Source organism: Oncorhynchus kisutch, linkage group LG1, assembly GCF_002021735.2.
Source record: "Oncorhynchus kisutch isolate 150728-3 linkage group LG1, Okis_V2, whole genome shotgun sequence".
Taxonomy (NCBI): domain Eukaryota; kingdom Metazoa; phylum Chordata; class Actinopteri; order Salmoniformes; family Salmonidae; genus Oncorhynchus; species Oncorhynchus kisutch.
The window spans coordinates 24,778,702-24,799,088 of record NC_034174.2 but is presented as its reverse complement, the minus strand read 5'-3'; the positions used below and the strand labels follow the sequence as shown (position 1 = coordinate 24,799,088).

At 43.8% G+C, this 20,387-nt stretch overlaps 1 protein-coding gene across 1 annotated transcript in view; it reads right to left on the bottom strand.

Moving 5' to 3' along the window:
• Positions 1-20,387, bottom strand: part of adamts9 (ADAM metallopeptidase with thrombospondin type 1 motif, 9) — a 127,170-nt gene that overhangs the window by 7,798 nt on the left and 98,985 nt on the right. The window contains exons 12-25 of the mRNA XM_031833885.1: positions 20,108-20,253; positions 19,764-19,945; positions 19,338-19,474; positions 18,644-18,761; positions 17,943-18,038; positions 12,789-12,955; positions 12,543-12,672; positions 7,244-7,370; positions 6,909-7,119; positions 6,655-6,822; positions 5,720-5,884; positions 4,104-4,223; positions 1,493-1,600; positions 1,227-1,394 (exon numbers count right to left, since the gene is read on the bottom strand). Coding sequence (XP_031689745.1) covers positions 1,227-1,394; positions 1,493-1,600; positions 4,104-4,223; positions 5,720-5,884; positions 6,655-6,822; positions 6,909-7,119; positions 7,244-7,370; positions 12,543-12,672; positions 12,789-12,955; positions 17,943-18,038; positions 18,644-18,761; positions 19,338-19,474; positions 19,764-19,945; positions 20,108-20,253 — 2,043 coding nt within the window. The remainder of the gene's footprint in view (positions 1-1,226; positions 1,395-1,492; positions 1,601-4,103; positions 4,224-5,719; positions 5,885-6,654; positions 6,823-6,908; positions 7,120-7,243; positions 7,371-12,542; positions 12,673-12,788; positions 12,956-17,942; positions 18,039-18,643; positions 18,762-19,337; positions 19,475-19,763; positions 19,946-20,107; positions 20,254-20,387) is intronic.

Sequence of the window (20,387 nt, the reverse complement as noted above, 5' to 3'; positions counted from 1 at the left end):
TCCCTCACGCCTCCCTCCAGCCCCATGCTTACCTCTATCCCTCACACCTCATCCATGCCTTCCTCACACCTCCCTCTCGCCTCATTCCATCCTTCATGCCTCCCTCACGCCTCCTTTCATCCCTAACACCTCCCTTCATCCCTCACACCTCCATCCCTAACGCCTCCCTCCACCCCTCACACCTCCATCCCTAATGCCTCCCTCTATCCCTAACACCTCCTTCCATCCCTCATGCCTCCTTCCATCCCTCACGCCTCCTTCCATCCCTCACGCCTCCTTCCATCCCTCACGCCTACCTCCAGCCCCATGCCTACCTACCTCCATCCCTTACACCTCATTCCAACTTTCATGCCTCCCTCACGCCTCATTCCATCCTTCATGCCTCCTTCACGCCTCCCTCTCGCCTCAGTCCATCCTTCATGCCTCCCTCCATCCCTAACGCCTCCCTCCACCCCTACCTCCATCCCTCACGTCTCCCTCCACCCCTCACGCCTCCCATCCACCCCCCTTACGCCTCCCTCCACCCCTCACGCCTCCCTCACGCCTCCCATCCACCCCTCACGCCTCCCTCCACCCCTCACGCCTCCCTCCACTCCTCACGCCTCCCTCCACCCCTCACGCCTCCCTCCACCCCTCACACCTCCCTCCATCCCTCACGCCTCCCATCCACCCCTCACACCTCCCTCCACCCCTCGCGCCTCCCTCCAGCCCTCACATCTCCCTCCACCCCTCATGCCTCCCTCCATCCCTCACGCCTCCCTCCATCCCTCACGCCTCCCATCCACCCCTCACGCCTCCCATCCACCCCTCACGCCTTCTTCCATCCCCCTGCCAACCTTCCAAACACCCCTGAGCCTGTTTTATCACCTCCTCCCCTTGGACCAGAGAAACACCCAATCACACAAAGTCATTATGAATTGTGGTCTGAAAAGCACAAAACACAGCTAAATAAACTTCAGATATTATAGGCCACTGAGCTGGCTAGAAATACAAGTTAATGAACAGTGCAGAGAGAGCGTATAATGGTAGACAGATTTCCCAGATCTCCCTCTAGAAGAACTGTTCACAAAGGTTAAAGACTATAGCAATGGAGGAAAACACCGTAGCCACAAGACCCTCTAGTAATGTCAAATATTAAGTGGATATTGTATACATTCAATATATTTTAAGTGTACACAGTATATGCATTTAACATGGTGGTTGATTGAAAGACAGTAGTTACTTACTGATGACCATTCTAGGACCTTCCACTGTCCGCAGTGCACTACAATGCACCCGTCGCTGGCCGGGGGCTTGACCAGGTGGGAGCAGGCTGAATCCTCTGCAACCCCACCCTGGATGTCACGGCAACTAACGTAGCGCATCCGGGTCCCTTTGCCGCAGGTGGCGCTACACTGTGGTGAAGAAGGAAGAAATCAGTACAGTACAGTGCAACACACACACACAGTATTTAATTGCTACAGCTAGTGGTAGTGCAACCAATAAAACCAACCTGTGTCCAAGAGCCGAACCTCCACTGGGTTTTGTGTGAAAGGTGTGAGGGGACTTTGGTCCCAGGGGGAACTGGGTGGCTGACAGGACACTGGGCCAGTTCACAATCCTACAGGGACAAATAGACACATCCATCAAACCAATCACACTGACAGAAACACACCACACAGTACTACACTTTCATGTACTTACTGGACACAACCTAGACAGCTCTGACAGAAGGGTACTCACCAGACTAATAGTAACAGTGTTACTCTGACAGATCCCAGAAACACACAACGATAAGCCCCTCCACATGAGGCCAACCTTCTGAATAACCTGACGCCTGTCATAACGTGTCACATTGGAGTGGTATCCCAGTCTCCAATGCCAACACTGGGCTCCTTTCTCACCTTCTGCCCCCTGCTCTATTCCCCAGTGCCCTCTCATGACCTTTGAACCCAGAATTCTGGGGTGAGCAGAGAGGGGCCTAGCTCAGGTTTAGCAGGGCCATAGAGGGCTCCACATTCCACAGTCCTCTGAGTGGAAACAAACAGGACCCTGGCAGCCAGCCAGTCAGGCAGGCAGGCAGAAAGGCAGAAAGTCAGGGGGAACACAACCTCCACAGCCTCACACTGTAAAATACACCGTAAAACATGCAGTAAATGGTTGTGAAGGTGGTGGGAGAAGAAGAAGAGAAAGAATGAAGGAGATTAATTATGAGAAGGTACTCTGGTTCTAAAGGCAGCCAAGGCCTGTCTATGACACTGTGGGTGTGTGTTGATGTGGGTGTGTAGGAAGCAAGTGTTAAGTCGTCGTTGTGTATTTTTTGGTTTTCTCCATCTCGTTGGTCAACTCAGGTAAAGATAAGCTCCATTCTTTTCTCTGTCCCCCTTTTCCAGCCATGCAGTAGTTTAGGGTGGGCGGTCTCGGAGCCGACTTCACGGATGACTGACTGGAATCACAGGGAGGTGAAGTGACTGATTCAGGGTCACTGGGCCTGACGGCTGAGTCGGGAATTAAGGCCGGGGCCTCCCTGGGACCGGAGTCTCAGTCTGCGTTTATGGCCCAGCCCAGCCCACCACTCCACACCCCACCCTGACCTGCCCACCCCATGCCCCAGGAAAACAGACCATTCTGCCTTCCAACTATTAGCGTGGAGAGAGAAAGAAACAAGCCCTAATAAACTAAACTGATGCATGGGGAGAGGTCCATAAAAGTAGAGGTTCATGAAATGTGTGACGATTAGTCAGCAATTGTATGAATGTGAGTTTGTGTTCACTGTTTATGTGTTGGTTATTTTCGACACAGCAGGAATTGTTTTACTGAAGAGGTTTTTCAGATAGGTTCACATAAGGAGGAGAGAACCAGCCTACACACATTCCATGTTGTTCATTATTTTCCATAGAACGCATAGAGCCACGAGTTGAGTATCCCTTTTATGAGTTCAACATCCACTGAAGTAGCTAGCAAGTTTACTAGATAGAGACAGTAGTTGCCTTGGTAACCAAACAAACAAACAGACTTGCTAGTTCAGCTAACCAAACTATTCATCCTAGCTTGTTATTATGAACATCAAATTCAACAATGTTAAAAAAATATATATTTGACTTTTACTTTTAAAAGCAGCTCAAACACAGTAAGAATTAACTATAGTCATTGAATTCTACTGTGCAAATATACTGTGTGTTATATGGAAATAATGCACGCTCTAGAATGCCCTTCAAGTCAATCGGAAACGAGTATTCAACAATGCCATGGTATAAACTACAGTACAAGACCGTTATCATATCGACATTAAGGTGGGAAACTACACTATTACACTACAGTACAAGACTCTTGACAGACAAACGATACCCATGGCAGACTGTAGGTGTGACTTACATAATAACCAAGGTGAGGACAGTTTCTAAGAATAATCCAGGAATGTTTTGCACCATCACCAGCCCTGCCCCATGGCTGGGTTTCTGGGGTTAGAGCCAGTTCCCCCTCCCCCTCCATCACCCACCCCCAGAACCCCCCTGCTCCCTGACAGGAGCTTTCGTGCGCCCCCTGCCGTGGAAAGGCCCTTTTCTCCTGGTCCTTCATGCTTGGTAAGGAGGCGGACGGCTGGAGGGAGACAATCCCAGCTCTGTGTCTCCGTCTGGGGGTAAAAGCGGCCTGGCACAGCCCCCCACTTACCCCCCTTTAGACAACAAGGCTTTATTGACTCCAGGTGATAATGGACTGGGTCACAGTGTGTCATTGACTGTACCTGTGTCGCAGCCTGCACAGGAAAACCCCCTTTCCTCACTATAAAATGTAACACCATTCTACAAATGCAGGGGAAGGGGAAAGTCACATGGTCAGCTCACAACTAAGCATTTAAGTACTGTGTCAGGAATGGATAAGGGTGTTTGTGTGTTCTACTGAGTCTGACAAATCAAGCCCTGGGTGGTCTAATACTGAGAAAATTGCACTACCAGTTATATTCTCACAAATGTCACTTGAAAACTGAGTAGTATACAAGGGCTGTAGCCAAAGCATCCACAAAACTGCTTTCACTTATCCCATGTTAATTCTCCAGATCTGTGCAGAGGAGATTGGGAACGTATAGAGATGTTGAGATGGATCTTAGTGGACTGTGTCCTTACCTGAGTGTCAGTGGGCCGTGTGGCCGCGTTACATTCAGTGTCGTCCATGACAGACCCATATGACCCCACAACGCACTTCACTGCTCGCATCTGGTAGCCTGGTCCACACGAGATAGTGCACTGTGTTCACCAAAGAGAAAACAAGAGAAAAGAGCGATATAAAGGAAGAGAGAGAAACATTTTTTTTAAAGGGACAGAGAAAAAGTCAGAGGGACAAAAAAAAAGCCAACATAGCAAATCTTCCCAAAAATGACTAACTGAAGGGGAAAAAGTGCACTCCCTTTGAGCCTGGTCAGACTAGTGTCAGCAGATGACAGCCTTCATGACCATAATGCATGAGTAATTCATCTACCTTCCATTGCTTTTTCCCACTGTATCCAAGTCAGTGGGTAGACACACCACACTCTTTTCTACCTCACTGACTCCAATGAAACGAGGTCAAACTTGTGTGGCAGCAACTTTAAACAATCTGTATTAAGTGCTGTAATTTTATTGTGAGGAACTGAAGTTTTATACAATTTTTTTCTGTTTTGGCCAATTCCATGGTATAGGAACACCTAATCCCCATCACACATTTAGGCTTACAGGCAGTTTGCACACACAAGCTGATTTATAAGAGCATATTTTAGATTTGCAAAATGTTGCAACACCTTTCTAGACTAGAGCTTGCTACAAAGCAGCTGTTTTTCATCCTCTGAGATCTACACTGATTATGCTTTAGCAAGCATAACAATTGTGTGCAGATTTTGTGTGCTTATTTTGGTATGTGAATGGGGGATAGACTAAATGAGTGGATTAGATTATTTTTCTTCTGTCAATGCTCTACATCTGGAGAAAGCATAGTATAGCATTCCACATAACTAAAACTCTGAAGCAAAATGGGCTTATTATGATAGATACAGTAGTATAAATAGCTGTTCCATTTGGTCATATTCTATGACATTTGGATTTTAAACAGTTGGACACATTTGGAATAACACAATAAGTTCACAAGACATGCCACCAGAGATCTCTTCACAATCCCCAAGTCCAGAACAGACTATGGGAGATGCACAGTACTACATAGAGCCATGACTATATGGAACTCTATTCCACATCAAGTAACTGATGCAAGCAGTAGAATCTGATTTAACAACAGATAAAAATACACCTTATGGAACAGCGGGGACTGCGAAGAGACACACACACACACACAGGTACAGACACACTCATACACACACACACACACGAGCACACGCACTCTACACACACGTACATTGTAATATTGTTGTATGGTGGTATTATACCATTTGTATTGTAGATATGTAATGGTGCAATAATGTTAAATGATGTACTGTTTTATCTTTTGTTGTATGTGTGATGTAAGTGCCTTAATGTTTTGGACCCCAGGAAGAGTAGCTGCTGCCAAGGGGGATCCATAATAAACACAAATACATAATCATTAGCTGTTGCAAGACACAACACTACAGTGTTTGAGGAACAGAGGGTAAGCCACAGATGTTTCCTGGAACACAGTGTGTCCCACCTGTCAAACATCATAATATTACCTGGTACAAAGCTATGTCACCACTCTCATACACATGTCACTGTACGGTTTGTCAACAGGTGTGCCTCACCTGGCCCCAAGGTCCGACCTGCCACGAGGCACAGTCCTGCTGCTGACACGTCTGGACCGACTCAGGCTTGGACGCAGAGTCACAGAAGCGGTCGTCCCGTCGGTCCTCCGCAAACTGGCACCATGTCTGCCGGTGCTTGTACCCTTTCCCACACGTCACCGGGCACTGCAACAACAGTCAACAGGCACACTGAGAAACATGGGCACACATAGCATAAAGCCTCTGGAAGGTACACTCAGAAAATGAGGACAACAGTGTGTGTGCAGTTAACAGTAGCTTTGACATGTACAGTAGGTTAGCTATGTGTGTACAGTATGTGTTTGTTTGGGATATTTAAGTAATAAGGCCCAAGGTGTGTAGTATATGGCCAATATACCACGGCTAAAGGCTGTTATTAAGCACAACGCAACGCTGAGTGCCTGGGTACAGCCTTTAGCTGTGGTATAATGGCCTTATACTGCAAGAGGTACCTTACTGCTATTATAAACTGGTTACCAATGTAATTAAAACAGTAAACAAGTCATTTTACGTCATACCCATGGTATATTGTCTGATATACTGTACCACAGCTTTCAGCCAATCAGCATCCAGGACTCAAACTACCCAGTTTATAATATAAAACATTTGCGGAATGTGACACATAGCCTTTTGAGCTGCTTGGACAGAATGTGAAAACTAGGCTTTATTGCAATAAAACTAGTTATTGCACCACATACTGCACCGTACATGACAAGATATAAGGACACTAACTATCAACATTTGGATTTGATATTTGACCCACTTCACAGGTGCTCTGTAATTTTTACATCTTTAACAAGAAACTAGATGTAGCATAAAAAGGCCATCTGGGTTCTAAATGTCTAAATTCCTCAATTAATTTCAAATGATAATCAACATTTGCAAAGCGTAGTCCAAACATTCTCCATGGAACTGACCTCAGACCAGTCTCCAGTCTTCCAAGCGGGACACAGGAACTCATTGCAGTTCTGGGCGGTGGTCAGCTTGTCTCTCTGGCTGCACTTACTCTCATCACTTTCTGCCTCAGAGGACTTCCCACACACGGCTGCACGACGCCGGGACCCTCCGCCACAGCTTTTGGAGCACTGAAACACACGCACACGTATTAAACCTTTGTCCTTCTGTTTTGCCTTCTATTTTTCTTAGCCCACCCAAAAACAGGTGGTCTCACCTCTGACCAAGAGGAGTACTCCCAACCGGCCGGGTTACAGTCTCCATGGCAACTCTCCTTGTCCTCAGGTTTACGTTGACTGCTGCAGTAACGCTCGTCCACCTTCTGGGTCTTTCCATCGGTACGGCTCAGTTTGGCGCAGTAGATCTCCAGTGTACGATATCCCACTCCACATGGGACTGTACACTCACTCTTCCGCGCTACATGCCACCTGCACAGACAGGAAAGGTCAGAGGTGAGAGACGCTGACAGGAAACATACAGATCGCATATATAAAGACTGATAGTGATGAAGAATATGTGATATGGACAGAAGGAGTGGGGTTTAGGCAGTACCTGATTTCACAGTCTGCGTTGCAGGGTTCTGTTACCATGGCTGGTCTGGCAGCCCCATGGCACCTCTGGTCTGAGACCACCACACGGTCCGACTCTCTACTACACAGGATCTTCCTCTTACGCTCTCCTGATGGGGTGTGAGAGAAGGTTTAGTTCCTTGGTCATGGTCCTGTTGCTTTTGGTTTCTCCCTGGGATTGAATCGATTGGCTAGAAAGTCCATGCACGCTTGGATTCTTTGGAGTCTAAATCAGACACGTCAAAAGGCAAGAATGAAAACCAGCAGGAGTGTGTTCCTCGAAGAGACAGGTGTGACGTCCATGGTTTAAATCATTGTAAAATCGTTATTATTTTGAAAAGCGTTCCAAGAAACCTTGCTCTTAAAGCTGGATCCTCCACCTATACCTTCTGTTCTCAATTTTCATAACCAAACATTAAGAGCAGTAAATCAGTAAAACTGCCAGTAAATCTACATGGATAAATAGAAATGTGTTAGTGAAGAAAGACACTACATCTTCAGCCCTTATTCTCTTGAGCTATTTGTGACTTTGCCACTGAAGAGCACCTGTGACGTTGACCTTTCACTCCATTGCATATTTACATGTAATTTTTAGCACTGGCAACTCCTAGCCAATTCATAGACGCTAACTACATTTAACGCCTATTGGCGATTGTATCGTCTTGCTGGGGGGGTTTGTTAAGAGCCCCGACGCTTGCTCTTAACCCTTACAAAAAAAAGTTATACAGGAATCCTGCCGGAATTTGACCCTTTGTGAAGTAATTGTGCAGGTGTCCTACAGGAATCATGTAGTACATTCCTGCAGGTATGCTGCAGGATCAAAACCTGCCAGATTTTGATATTCCTGCAGGATAAGGCAAACTGCTGAAGGAGGAGATAAAATGTATGTGGACGTGGTGCAGATGTATATAGCCAGCTAGTTTTCTATTCCAAAAATATGTTTTAACTCTCCTTTACAATTTACAACAAGAAGATGACATATTGTATTATGTGACATATTGGTCACCATAGCAACAGTTGACAGTTGGAAGTTGAGGAAATGGCTGCCAGGCAGTTTAGCTGCTAATATAAAAACAAATGTTGACAGGTAAGGGGTCAGAGAAACATACTAAAACTACAACAAATGTTTATATGAACATGTTAGGGGGTGGCGTAGTACGTTTTTAATGTGTTGTGTTTGTATAACATTTTGTATAAATAAGTTAGCTAGCTTAGCTAACATGTTCTCTACCACTTTTGTTTCCATGGAAAGTGCCAAATGAGGTTTGATATCCCTCTTACTATGTCTCTTTAGTACTGTTGTCACAAGATAGGCTATAACTTTTAAGTGTTTTGAAAAGGATGGTGATAGATTAGATTTTTGAATGACTAGGCTACTGGCTCCTTGGCAAGCATTTGAAGACGGTAACCAAGTCACATGACCTGTCATAAATAAGGACATGATTGCATTTAAATAGTAAAGAGGGGTTTAAAACATTGTTTATCTATGACATATCACATTATTTTCACTGAAATAATAAGGTCATAATTGAATAAACAAACAGTTTGATTTAAATAGAAATGAATAATTTTAACATCACTTTCTCTCTGTTTTACTTGTAGCTTGCTTGGATAGTTTCCCCACCTCCAACATGTGAGTTCTCTTCTTTTCCCTTACAGCTTAGACTACAGGGAGCACAGAAAACACACACACTATAATTATTTGCCCTGTAAATCTAGCAGTTTAGCAGAAGGCCACCACACCACAGAGTTGGTCAGTGCATGAGAAAACAATACATTTACTAATTCATCTGTTTCTGATTCTTTGTCTCATTTGCAACTCCATTAGTTCCAGTTGTCTACTAGTTAAATTCTCTGAAGGATGAGGAAGGGACACAGCAGGTTGTCCTACAGGAAAATGGATATATATCCTGCAGATTTTTTGTACAGGATTCCTGTAGGACTTTTTTGGAAGGGAGAGTTAAAACGCATTGCTTGTGGTACGGTTTTGAAAACATAAGGAACGTATAATTCATATCAGCAAGAAATAATAATACAAAAAAGGTTAAACTACCACACACGTTTATCAAATCAAATCAAAATCAAATCCATTTATAAGCTTAGTGTTCCCACAAGGCCATATTTCCATGTTACAGCGCTTGTTTACAGAAAACAGACGGAAGACAGAGGCTTGACCTGTGATAATTAGAGTAGTTAGTGTCTATGACTGGGCAAGTCTGCGCTCATCTCTGTGGAGGAGTTAAGGTACTTGGCTATTTTAGCGCCAAACTTTTAGCACCAAACTGTAAATGTTTGCTAATGGTTGTTAGTGTTGCTAACATTTAACAAGCAAATTTCTATCGCTAAAGATGTCACACGATTGTTATAGAAAAGCTAATAGGGTTGCAAAGGGAGGGTATATTACTGAAACTTTATAAGTTTACCAGTAAACTACTAGAATTTTGGTATCTTTCAAGGATTTTATGTAATCGATCACAATACATCTAGTGGCCCTTTTGGGTACTTCATATTATCAGAAGTGTCTGTAAAAATCTCTGGCCCTATATATATATTTCACAATTATTTAACCAGGTAGGCCAGTTGAGAACAAGTTCTCATTTACAACTGCGACCTGGACAAGATAAAGCAAAGCAGTGCGACTAAAACAACAACACAGAGTTACACATTGGATTAACAAACGTGCAGTCAATAACAATCAAAAAATCTGTAAACAGTGTGTGAAAATGGAGTAAGGAGGTAAGGCAATAAATAGGCCAATAGTGGCGAAGTAATTACAATTTAGCAATTTACACTGGAGTGATATATGTGTAGATGAGGATGTGCAAGTAGAAATACTGGTGTGCAAAAGAGCAGAAAAGCAAAAACAAATATGGGGATGAGGTAGGTAGTTGGTTGGATGGGCTATTTACAGATGTGCTGTGTACAGCTGTAGTGATCGGTAAGCCAACTTCAGTGATTTTTGCAATTCCTTCCAGTCATTGGCAGCAGAGAACTGGAAGGAAAGGCGGCCAAAGGATTAATTGGCTTTGGGGATGACCAGTGAAATATACCTGCTGGAGCGCGTGCTACAGGTGGGTGTTGCTATGGTGACCAGCGATCTGAGATAAGGCAGAGCTATACCTAGCAAAGACTTATAGATGACCTGGAGCCAGTGGGTTTGGCAACGAATATGTAGCAAGGACCAGCCAACAAAAGCATACAGGTTGCAGGGGTGGGTGACAAAACGGATGGCACTGTGATAGACTGCATCCGATTTTCTGAGTAGAGTGTTGGAGGCTATTTTGTAAATGACATCGCCGAAGTCAAAGATCGGTAGGATAGTCCGTTTTACGAGGGTATGTTTGGCAGCATGAGTGAAGGAGGCTTTGTTGCGAAATAGCCGGTTCTAGATTTAACTTTGAATTGGAGATGCTTAATGTAAAATATATGACCTCATTTAATAGGATGATTTAATAGGACAAAGCTGTAATCATTATCCTAAATATAAACCATCAACTTAGTTCAGCATGAAACGTTCTTTATATTTAAAAAAAAAAACTGTTTGCAGTTCAATAGTTGAAGATTTGAGGTTAATTGAAAATAATCACATTATTGATCAGATGCTATTTTCATTAATTACGCTATTTTCTCTTAAACCCTATGTTCTATCTACTAGAAACTCATGGACAATATGGAAACAGACATATTATTTTTTTAATATATATATATATATATATATATATATATATATATTTTTTTTTAAGTTATTCAAGCATAAATTACCAAAGAATCTTACTGAAGATTCCAGTAACCTCGGTAAATTACCACTAGCTTTGCAACCGTACATGCGAGTAGAAATGTTTAACATTGTTTATTAATTAAGAAGTTAAGTTCCATTTGTATCCCTGAGCTGTACTCACCACTGCAGGTTGCTTACTGATTTGGAGAGAGTGCGTCGGCCGCTCACATGCGCCAAGTAATTGGAGACAATGGGAGACTCTCAATAGCATTTCCTTGATTCCTCTGGGACCTCTGAACTCCTCATCCAATGTGTTTTGAGGAGGGGGCGGGGAGAGAGCACCCGAGGAATCAAGGAAACACAATTATGATTCTCCAAATCTTTTATGTCGAGAGGTATTTTCCTAATAATAGCCTATCTACAGTATATTAGTTTAATGTTAATGTAATTGTTACGACTTCTACCGAAGTCGATGCCTCTCCTTGTTCGGGCGGTGCTCGGTGGTCGACATCACCGGTCTTCTAGCCATCATTGATCCATTTTCCATTTTCCATTGGTTTTGTCTTGTCTTCCTACACACCTGGTTCCAATCCCATTCATTACCTGTTATGTATTTAACCCTCTGTTTCCCCTCATGTCTTTGTCAGAGATGGTTTGTTATTATTTTCATGTTGTTTGTATTGGTGCGTGTCGGGTCCTCGTACCCACTTTGTTTTGTGTATTTTTTCATGGTTTTGGAGTTATGTTTTTTACGTCATTAAACTACTCCATTTTACCAAGATAAATACTCCTGCGCCTGACTTCCTTGCCACCTATACACAGGCCTATGACAGTAATAAAGTATTTGTCCTGAAATGTTTAAATATATCATGGATTGGTCATTGATAAGACAACTATTGAGAAGTATTGATTGTAAAGGGAAATACTAGGCTAATAATAATTGATGAAATACCTGTTTAGGTGCATTTTGTATTACCTCAGTGTTACGGGTTGCGCTTCATGTATCCATTTTCAGGAGAGCATAGGCTGGAGTGACATGTTATCCAATGCTCTAGTCTAGGCCTACTAAACTCAGCTGTGTGCAATCATTGATGCTTTGTCAAAATTATAGGAGCTCTGCCTAGTTTAAAGGTGCTCTGTCTTAGAAGCTAATTGAAGCTTCAGTATATTGGCCATTTAGTTTATCTGTATAAGTCAGAGTCCATCAACATCTTGTCATAGATCCAGCTCACCTTCTGCACCTGTTAATAAATACCACAATTTTGCACCTGAATTCCATTTGCCTCCTGATGCTTCACACACCCTGACAAGACTGTAGGGTCCACTATACTACACAATTTAAAAAGAAATGTCTACTTTTCAACTTTCTATAAAACCCTTGGTTGCAGGAGCTTTTTTCGTGTTGGCGATTCATGGTGGTCAGATACAACAACTCCTCTCTCCCCCGACCTTACACCTTCCCCCACACCTCCTTTTCCACACTCCTCTACTATCTTCTCTTTACCCCCCTAACCCCTACACCCCCTCTTCTCCATTCCCTTCACATCCCTCCCCCAGCCCTCACCTTGGCAGGGCCTGCTGCACTCCTGCCAGGGCCCGTAGGCGTCCCAGATGAACTGCTGGGGTTTATCCTCGATGGGGATGTTATAGGAGTACCTGACGTCTGGGTTGTACAAGTTACCTACAGAAAGCACCTGCGGAGTGAGAGGGGGGCAGAGGAACAGAACAATATGTACAGTTCCACTGTTCCATTTGCATCATAACCATTTTACTGTGTCACCTTCTCAACAGTCAGGTAAGGAATTGTTACCTGGACAATGATCTCCTCTTCGATGCGGTCAGTGCAATTGATTCTCTCAATGATGTGGTCAGATCCGCTGTACTCGATGATGGTGTTGCCCAGTTTGATTTCCCTTTTAAACATGCTAACCACAAACTCTCCATTGAGCAGATACTCCCCTCTGATGTTTGAAACAGCTGCACACAAAGAGAGAATAGGTGACACTGACATGAATAAAAAAGGATGGCATAAGAGTCTGAAAATTCACTATGGGACAGGGTGAGAAACCTTTGATGAGCTCAGCTACTGTAAAGTCATTTTTCCTTTTGTTGAGGAAATCAAACAGAGTGTTTACATGGAGATACTGTGGAGTTGGCTGAGTGTTTACATGCACATACTGTAGAGTTGGCTAAGTGGACATACTGTAGAGTTGGATACTCTGCATGGACATACTATAAAGTTGGTTGAGTGTTTACATGGAGATACTGTAGAGTCGGCTAAGTGTTTACATGGACATACTGTAGAGTTATACTCTGCATGGACATACTATAAAGTTAGCTGAGTGTTTACATGGACATACTGTAGAGTTGGCTAAGCGTTTACACTGACATACTGTAGAGTTGGCTAAGCGTTTACATGGACATACTGTAAAGTTAGCTAAGTGTTTATATGGACATACTGTAAAGTTGGCTGAGTGTTTACATGGACATACTGTAGAGTTATACTCTGCATGGACATACTATAAAGTTAGCTGAGTGTTTACATGGAAATACTGTAGAGTTATACTCTGCATGGACATACTATAAAGTTGGTTGAGTGTTTACATGGAGATACTGTAGAGTCGGCTAAGTGTTTATATGGACATACTGTAGAGTTATACTCTGCATGGACATACTATAAAGTTAGCTGAGTGTTTACATGGACATACTGTAGAGTTGGCTAAGCGTTTACACTGACATACTGTAGAGTTGGCTAAGCGTTTACACTGACATACTGTAGAGTTGGCTGAGTGTTTACATGGACATACTGTAAAGTTAGCTGAGTGTTTACATGGACATACTGTAGAGTTGGCTAAGTGTTTACATGGACATACTGTAGAGTTGGCTGAGTGTTTACATGCACATACTGTAGAGTTGGCTAAGTGGACATACTGTAGAGTTGGATACTCTGCATGGACATACTATAAAGTTGGTTGAGTGTTTACATGGAGATACTGTAGAGTCGGCTAAGTGTTTACATGGACATACTGTAGAGTTATACTCTGCATGGACATACTATAAAGTTAGCTGAGTGTTTACATGGACATACTGTAGAGTTGGCTAAGTGTTTACATGGACATACTGTAGAGTTGGCTGAGTGTTTACATGGACATACTGTAGAGTTGGCTGAGTGTTTACATGGACATACTATAAAGTTAGCTGAGTGTTTACATGGACATACTGTAGAGTTGGCTGAGTGTTTACATGGACATACTGTAGAGTTGGCTAAGCGTTTACATGGACATACTGTAGAGTTGGCTAAGCGTTTACACTGACATACTGTAGAGTTGGCTAAGCGTTTACATGGACATACTGTAAAGGTAGCTAAGTGTTTATATGGACATACTGTAGAGTTGGCTGAGTGTTTACATGGACATACTGTAGAGTTGGCTGAGTGTTTACATGGACATACTGTAGAGTTGGCTGAGTGTTTACATGGACATACTGTAGAGTTGGCTAAGCGTTTACATGGACATACTGTAGAGTTGGCTGAGTGTTTACATGGACATACTGTAGAGTTGGCTAAGTGTTTACATGGACATACTGTAGAGTTGGCTAAGTGTTTACATGGACATACTGTAGAGTTGGCTGAGTGTTTACATGGACATAATGTAGAGTTGGCTGAGTGTTTACATGGACATAATGTAGAGTTGGCTGAGTGTTTACATGGACATACTGTAGAGTTGGCTGAGTGTTTACATGGACATAATGTAGAGTTGGCTACACTGAGAGTCGGTCAACTGTAAACAAACTCTCACTTAACTCAGTGATAAAAAAGAGCAGCAAAACAGCTGATGTTTTCATTTACAGCAAGGCCTGCAACAGAGAACAGATAAACCTAATTGGGGTAAAATAATCCTACATTCCTCCTGGAGGAATCTCATTCCTCCTGTTCTGTTCATCAGTTTGTCTGCTGCACACATTCACACTAATGCGATTATGGAGCTAATTTCCTGAGTTACTTTCCTCGCCATTTCACACATCACAGTTGTGGCCGCAGAGAACGGCCCAATTCCCGCAAGCCCTCTTACCCCCTGTTCCCCCTCAGGCCCCAGCTCAACCGCAGAGACAGTCACACACAGGCACACATACAAGCACACAAAGAAACACAGGCATAGTGACCTTTACGAGCAGCACAGAGAGAATGAAATGGCCCACAGAGGGCTATATGAGTTCTGGATCATTAACGCGTTAGCACGTGTGCCCTAAACTCTCGCACATGCCAGGTTCAATGGGCCCTCCAAAGCTCTCAGCTGAAGACAAGCAGAACACTACTGTACAGTAGCACCACCAATCATAAATCGAATCAAATAAAATCAATGTGCTAATTCGTGTTGGCGGCAGGGTAGCCTAGTGGTTAGAGCGTTGGACTAGTAACCGAAAGGTTGCATGTTCAAATCCCTGAGCTGACAAAAGTACAAATCTGTCGTTCTGCCCCTGAACAGGCAGTTAACCCACTGTTCCTAGGCCGTCATTGAAAATAAGTATTTGTTCTTAACTGACTTGCCTAGTAAAATAAAGGTAAAATAAATAAAAAATTACAACCTTGCCATGAAATGCTTAGTTACAAGCCTTAAACAACAATGCATAATTAAGAAAAATAAGAATAAAGAAAATATTAACTAAATAAACTGAAGTAAAAAGAAACTAACACAATAAAATAACAACCATATACAGGGGGTACCGGTACTGAGTCAATGTGAGGAGGTACAGGTTAGTCGTGGTAATTGAGGTAATATGTACATGTAGGTAAGGGTAAAGTGACTATTCATAGATAATACAGAGTGAGTAGCAGCAGTGTAAAAAAACAGGAGGTCAATGCAAATAGTCCGGGCAGCCATTTCATTAACTTTTCAGCAGTCCTATGGCTTGGGCGTAGAAGCAGTTAAGGAGTCTTTTGGATCTAGACTTGGTGCTCCGGTACAGCTTGCCGTGTAGTAGCAGAGAAAACAGTCTATGACTAGGGTGGCAGGACTATTTGACAATTTTTGGCCTTCCTCTGACTCCACCTGGTATAGAGGTCCTGGATCGCAGGAAGTTTGTCCCCATTAATGTACTGGTCCATATGCACTACCCTCTATAGCGCCTTGCGGAAGGAGGCCGAGCAGTTGCCATACCAGGCGGTGATGCAACCGGTCAGGATGCTCTCGATTGTGCAGCTTTAGAACCTTTTGAGGATCTGAGGACCCATACCAAATCTTTTCAGTCTGCTGAGGGGGAATAGGCATTGTCGTGCCTGCTTCAATACTATCTTGGTGTGTTTGGACCATGATAGTTTGTTGGTGATATGGACACCAAGAATCTTGAAGCTCTCAACCTGCCTGTAATCCATGGCTTCTGGTTGGGGTATGTACGTATGGTGGGGACAAAGTCATTGATACACATATTGATGAAGCTGGTGACTCATGTGGTGTACTCTTCAATGCCATCGGATGAATCCCGGAACATATTCCTGTCTGTGCTAGGAAAGCTGTCCTCATCTGACCACTTCCGTATTGAGCGAGTCACTGGTAATTCCTGCTTTAGTTTTTGCTTGAACGCGTCTCTGTGTGAGCAGTAAACATAGTGTAGATTTCTTTTCTTTGGATGCACATGATACATGCTGGTAGAACTTAGGTAAATGGATTCAAGTTTTCCTGCATTAAAGTCGCCAGCCGCTAGGAGCACCGCCTATGGATGAGCATTTTCTTATTTGCTAATGGCCTTATACAACTCGTTGAGTGTGGTCTTAGTGCCAGCATCGGTTTGTGGTGGTAAATAGACAGCTATGGAAAATATAGATACAAATTATCTAGGGAAATATTGTGGTCTTCAGTTTATCATGCGGTAATCTACCTCAGGCGAGCAAAACCGTGAGACTTATTTGATATTAGATTTTGCGCAATAGCTGTTATTGACAAATGGACATAGACCTCGTCTTACTGTTCTGTCTTGCCGATGCATGGAAAACCCAGCCAACTGTGTCGTCGTTCAGCCACGACTCAATGAAACATAAGATATTACAGTTTTTTAAAATATTTTTTTTATTTTACCCCTTTTTTTAAATTTGACCCCTCTCACCAATTTCGTGGTATCCAATTGTTTTTTAGTAGCTACTATCTTGTCTCATCGCTACAACTCCCGTACAGCCTCCGATACACAACCCAACCAAGCCGCACTGCTTCTTAACACAGTGCCATCCAACCTGGAAGCCAGCCGCACCAATGTGTCGGAGGGAACACCGTGCACTTGGCAACCTTGGTTAGCGCACACTGCGCCCGGCCCGCCACAGGAGTCGCTGGTGCGCGATGAGACAAGAATTTCCCTACCGGCCAAACCCTCCCTAACCCGGACGATGCTAGGCCAATTGTGTGTCGCCCCACGGACCTCCCGGTTGCGGCCGGTTACGACAGAGCCTGGACGCAAACCCAGAGTCTCTGGTGGCGCAGCTGACGCTGCAGTACAGCGCCCTTAACCACTGCGCCACCCGGGAGGCCTGATATTACAGTTTTTAATGTCCCATTGGTAGGATAGCCTCGAACGGACCTCATCAAGTTTATGCTCCAATGATTGCAAGCCAATATAATGGAGGGTAGAGGCGGGTTACACACTCGCTGGCAAATTCTCACCAGGCACCTGGATCCTTCCCATCTGACTCATTAAATAAAACATCTTTGTCCAGTTCGAGGTGAGTAATCGCTGTTCTGATAACCATAATCTCTATTTGGTCATAAGAGACAGTGGCAGAAACGTTATGTACAAAATAAGCACAATTGTTTAGGATCCTGTAAAACGGCAGCCATCCCTTCTGGTGCCATTGAACCATCTCATATCTGCTCAAGAAGAGAATACTAAACCTTTTTACACCTCTGAAAGGTAGACATGTTTAAATTCCACAGCCAACAAGACCCTAAAAAAGTGTTTTGATAGTGAGTCTGAGTCTTACCGAGGTAGTTATCGTCTTCTGGTTTCCCTGAGTAGCTGTGTTGACGAACATCAATATTTGTAGCACCACTGGGTATTCTCACCACTTCGTTGTATCCTGCAGCACAACAAGCAGAAGACAACTCAACGTCTCTGAGTGGACATGACTAAGTTAGTGGGTGAGAATATAAACTGGGTGGTTCGAGCCCTGAATGCTGATTGGCTGACAGCCATGGTATATCAGATGGTATACTACGGGTATGACAAAACATGTATTTTTACTGCTCTAACTACATTGGTAACCAGTTTATAATAGCAATAAGGCACGTCAGGGTTTGTGATATATTACCAATATACCATGGCTAAGGGCTGTATCCAAGTGATAAACTTGGATTAGCTAACACAGCGTGCCATTGGTACACGGGAGTGAGGGTTGCTGATAATGGGACTCTGTACGCCTCTGTAGATATTCCATTAACAATCAGCCGTTTCCAGCTACAATAGTCATTTACAACATTAACAATGTCTACACTGTATTTCTGATCAATTGTATGTTATTTTAATGGACATAAATGTGCTTTTCTTTCAAAAACAAGGACATTTCTAAGTGACCCCAAACTTTTGAACAGTAGTGTATAATGGGCTAATGAAAAGCTTTCAGTGACCCTTTTCAGCCATTGTGATGATACATAGTTTGAATACCACGACTGGCCCTAGGCTCACCGTAGCGCACCATGTTGAAGGTGCCTGCCACGGTCTTGCACGAGGAGTTGTCACCACCACACACACCACACTTATCTCTCCTCGCCTTGGAATTCAACACATGGTCACATCCCGCTTGCTGCACAGGTATGAGAAGGAGAATGGAGAGGTGGTTAATGAGGAAAAGGAAGTGGAGGAGGAAAAGGAGAAGGCAGATGATGAGAGGGAGGGAAAGGGGGGTATAGGACAGGAAAGGAGAAATATCCAACAACATATCACTCTCACTTTAATTTGCTTGGCAGATTCTCATTGATAAACATTGATGCAGCTAGGATTTTAGTATTTGTGAGATAATGTAACTAGAGTAGTGGCATTCTTATGAAATCCTGTACTGTACTCTGCAACACTCTGCTAGCCTGCAGGGATAAAAACCATATGACCTAAGAAGATAGTTGCCTAATACACAGAACCTAACCCAGTTAAGTGTGTTAAGTCCATATCAGTGTAACACATCTGAAAGGAATTCTCTATCGTAAACAGCACCAAAGTGAAACTCTTTGGGTAGTTGGGTTTAGTTCAAGTTCCCTCTAATAGCGACCTCTGTGATCAATATTCTTCACATTTTAAAATAATGTCATTGTCTTATTACTGTTATGAATGGTATATTCGGTTAGCTGTCAGACTGAAGCTGTTAAAGGCTGTGTGTCAGTCTCACCCTGCACAGGCCCTGTACACAGATGTCGTTGGTATCGGGGCCACATGGCGTGCCATCGATGACCCGATCCCTGAGCTGATAGTAGGCGGTGCTGCCAGCCACCCTGCAAAACAGCTTACAGCGATCCTTCATCTGAACTACAGAACAGGAGAGGAAAGGGGAATGGTGAAAACACTCCACTGACCACATTAAAGGGGCTAATGAATTCAACCATATGGATGCTCTAACAAGTTTACTTAGCGTCCTCAAGCTGGATCACATTGATTCACTGAGCACTCAGAGTGCTTTGAGCACATCTACAGGAAGCCTTAGTTTACTTGCAGCACATTTCTAAAGGTCTAAACAGTCCAGTACATATAGAGGTTTTTCTCTGTGTTAGAAAGATGTAAAAACCAGAAGGTGTCAAGAGAGAGAAGATGTTCTTACTTCCGCTGTACTTGGGTACCCAGCGCACATTAGGAGGTAGACCGTTGATGTTGAAGTGCCGGCCATCGAAGGCTGCACACTGCTCCTCTCTGAAGTCTCTCTTCTGCTTGGAGCAGGGCTCTGAGTTACATGAGCGGAACTTCATCCTGCGCCCCACACAGTACTTCCCCCCGTTCTTGGGCCTGGATGAAGGTGGTAAATAAATACATAGTCAAATCTTGTACTTTAGGATTGATATGGAAATAATTAATTTAAGGAGCCTTGATGGTATGGTACATTGACCACGGCAGCTCCAAGGGAGACACAGTCCAGTAGATGTGCATGACTACAAAGGCTGTGCTTACATGGGTTGGTTGCACTCGCGGTCGGCGATTTTGATGCCCCCGCCACACGTCCGCGAGCAGGAGCCAAACGGAGACCAGCCTCCCCACGCCCCCTGCACTGGCGTGGGATCGTGCTCTTTGGTAATGCACTGGCCATGTTTACAGTGCTGTGAGAGAGAGAGAGAGAGAGAGAGAGAGAGAGAGAGAGAGAGAGAGAGAGAGAGAGAGAGAGAGAGAGAGAGAGAGAGAGAGAAGAAGAGCATGAGATAATGAAACCTTAGCCCGCACACTGGCAACACAT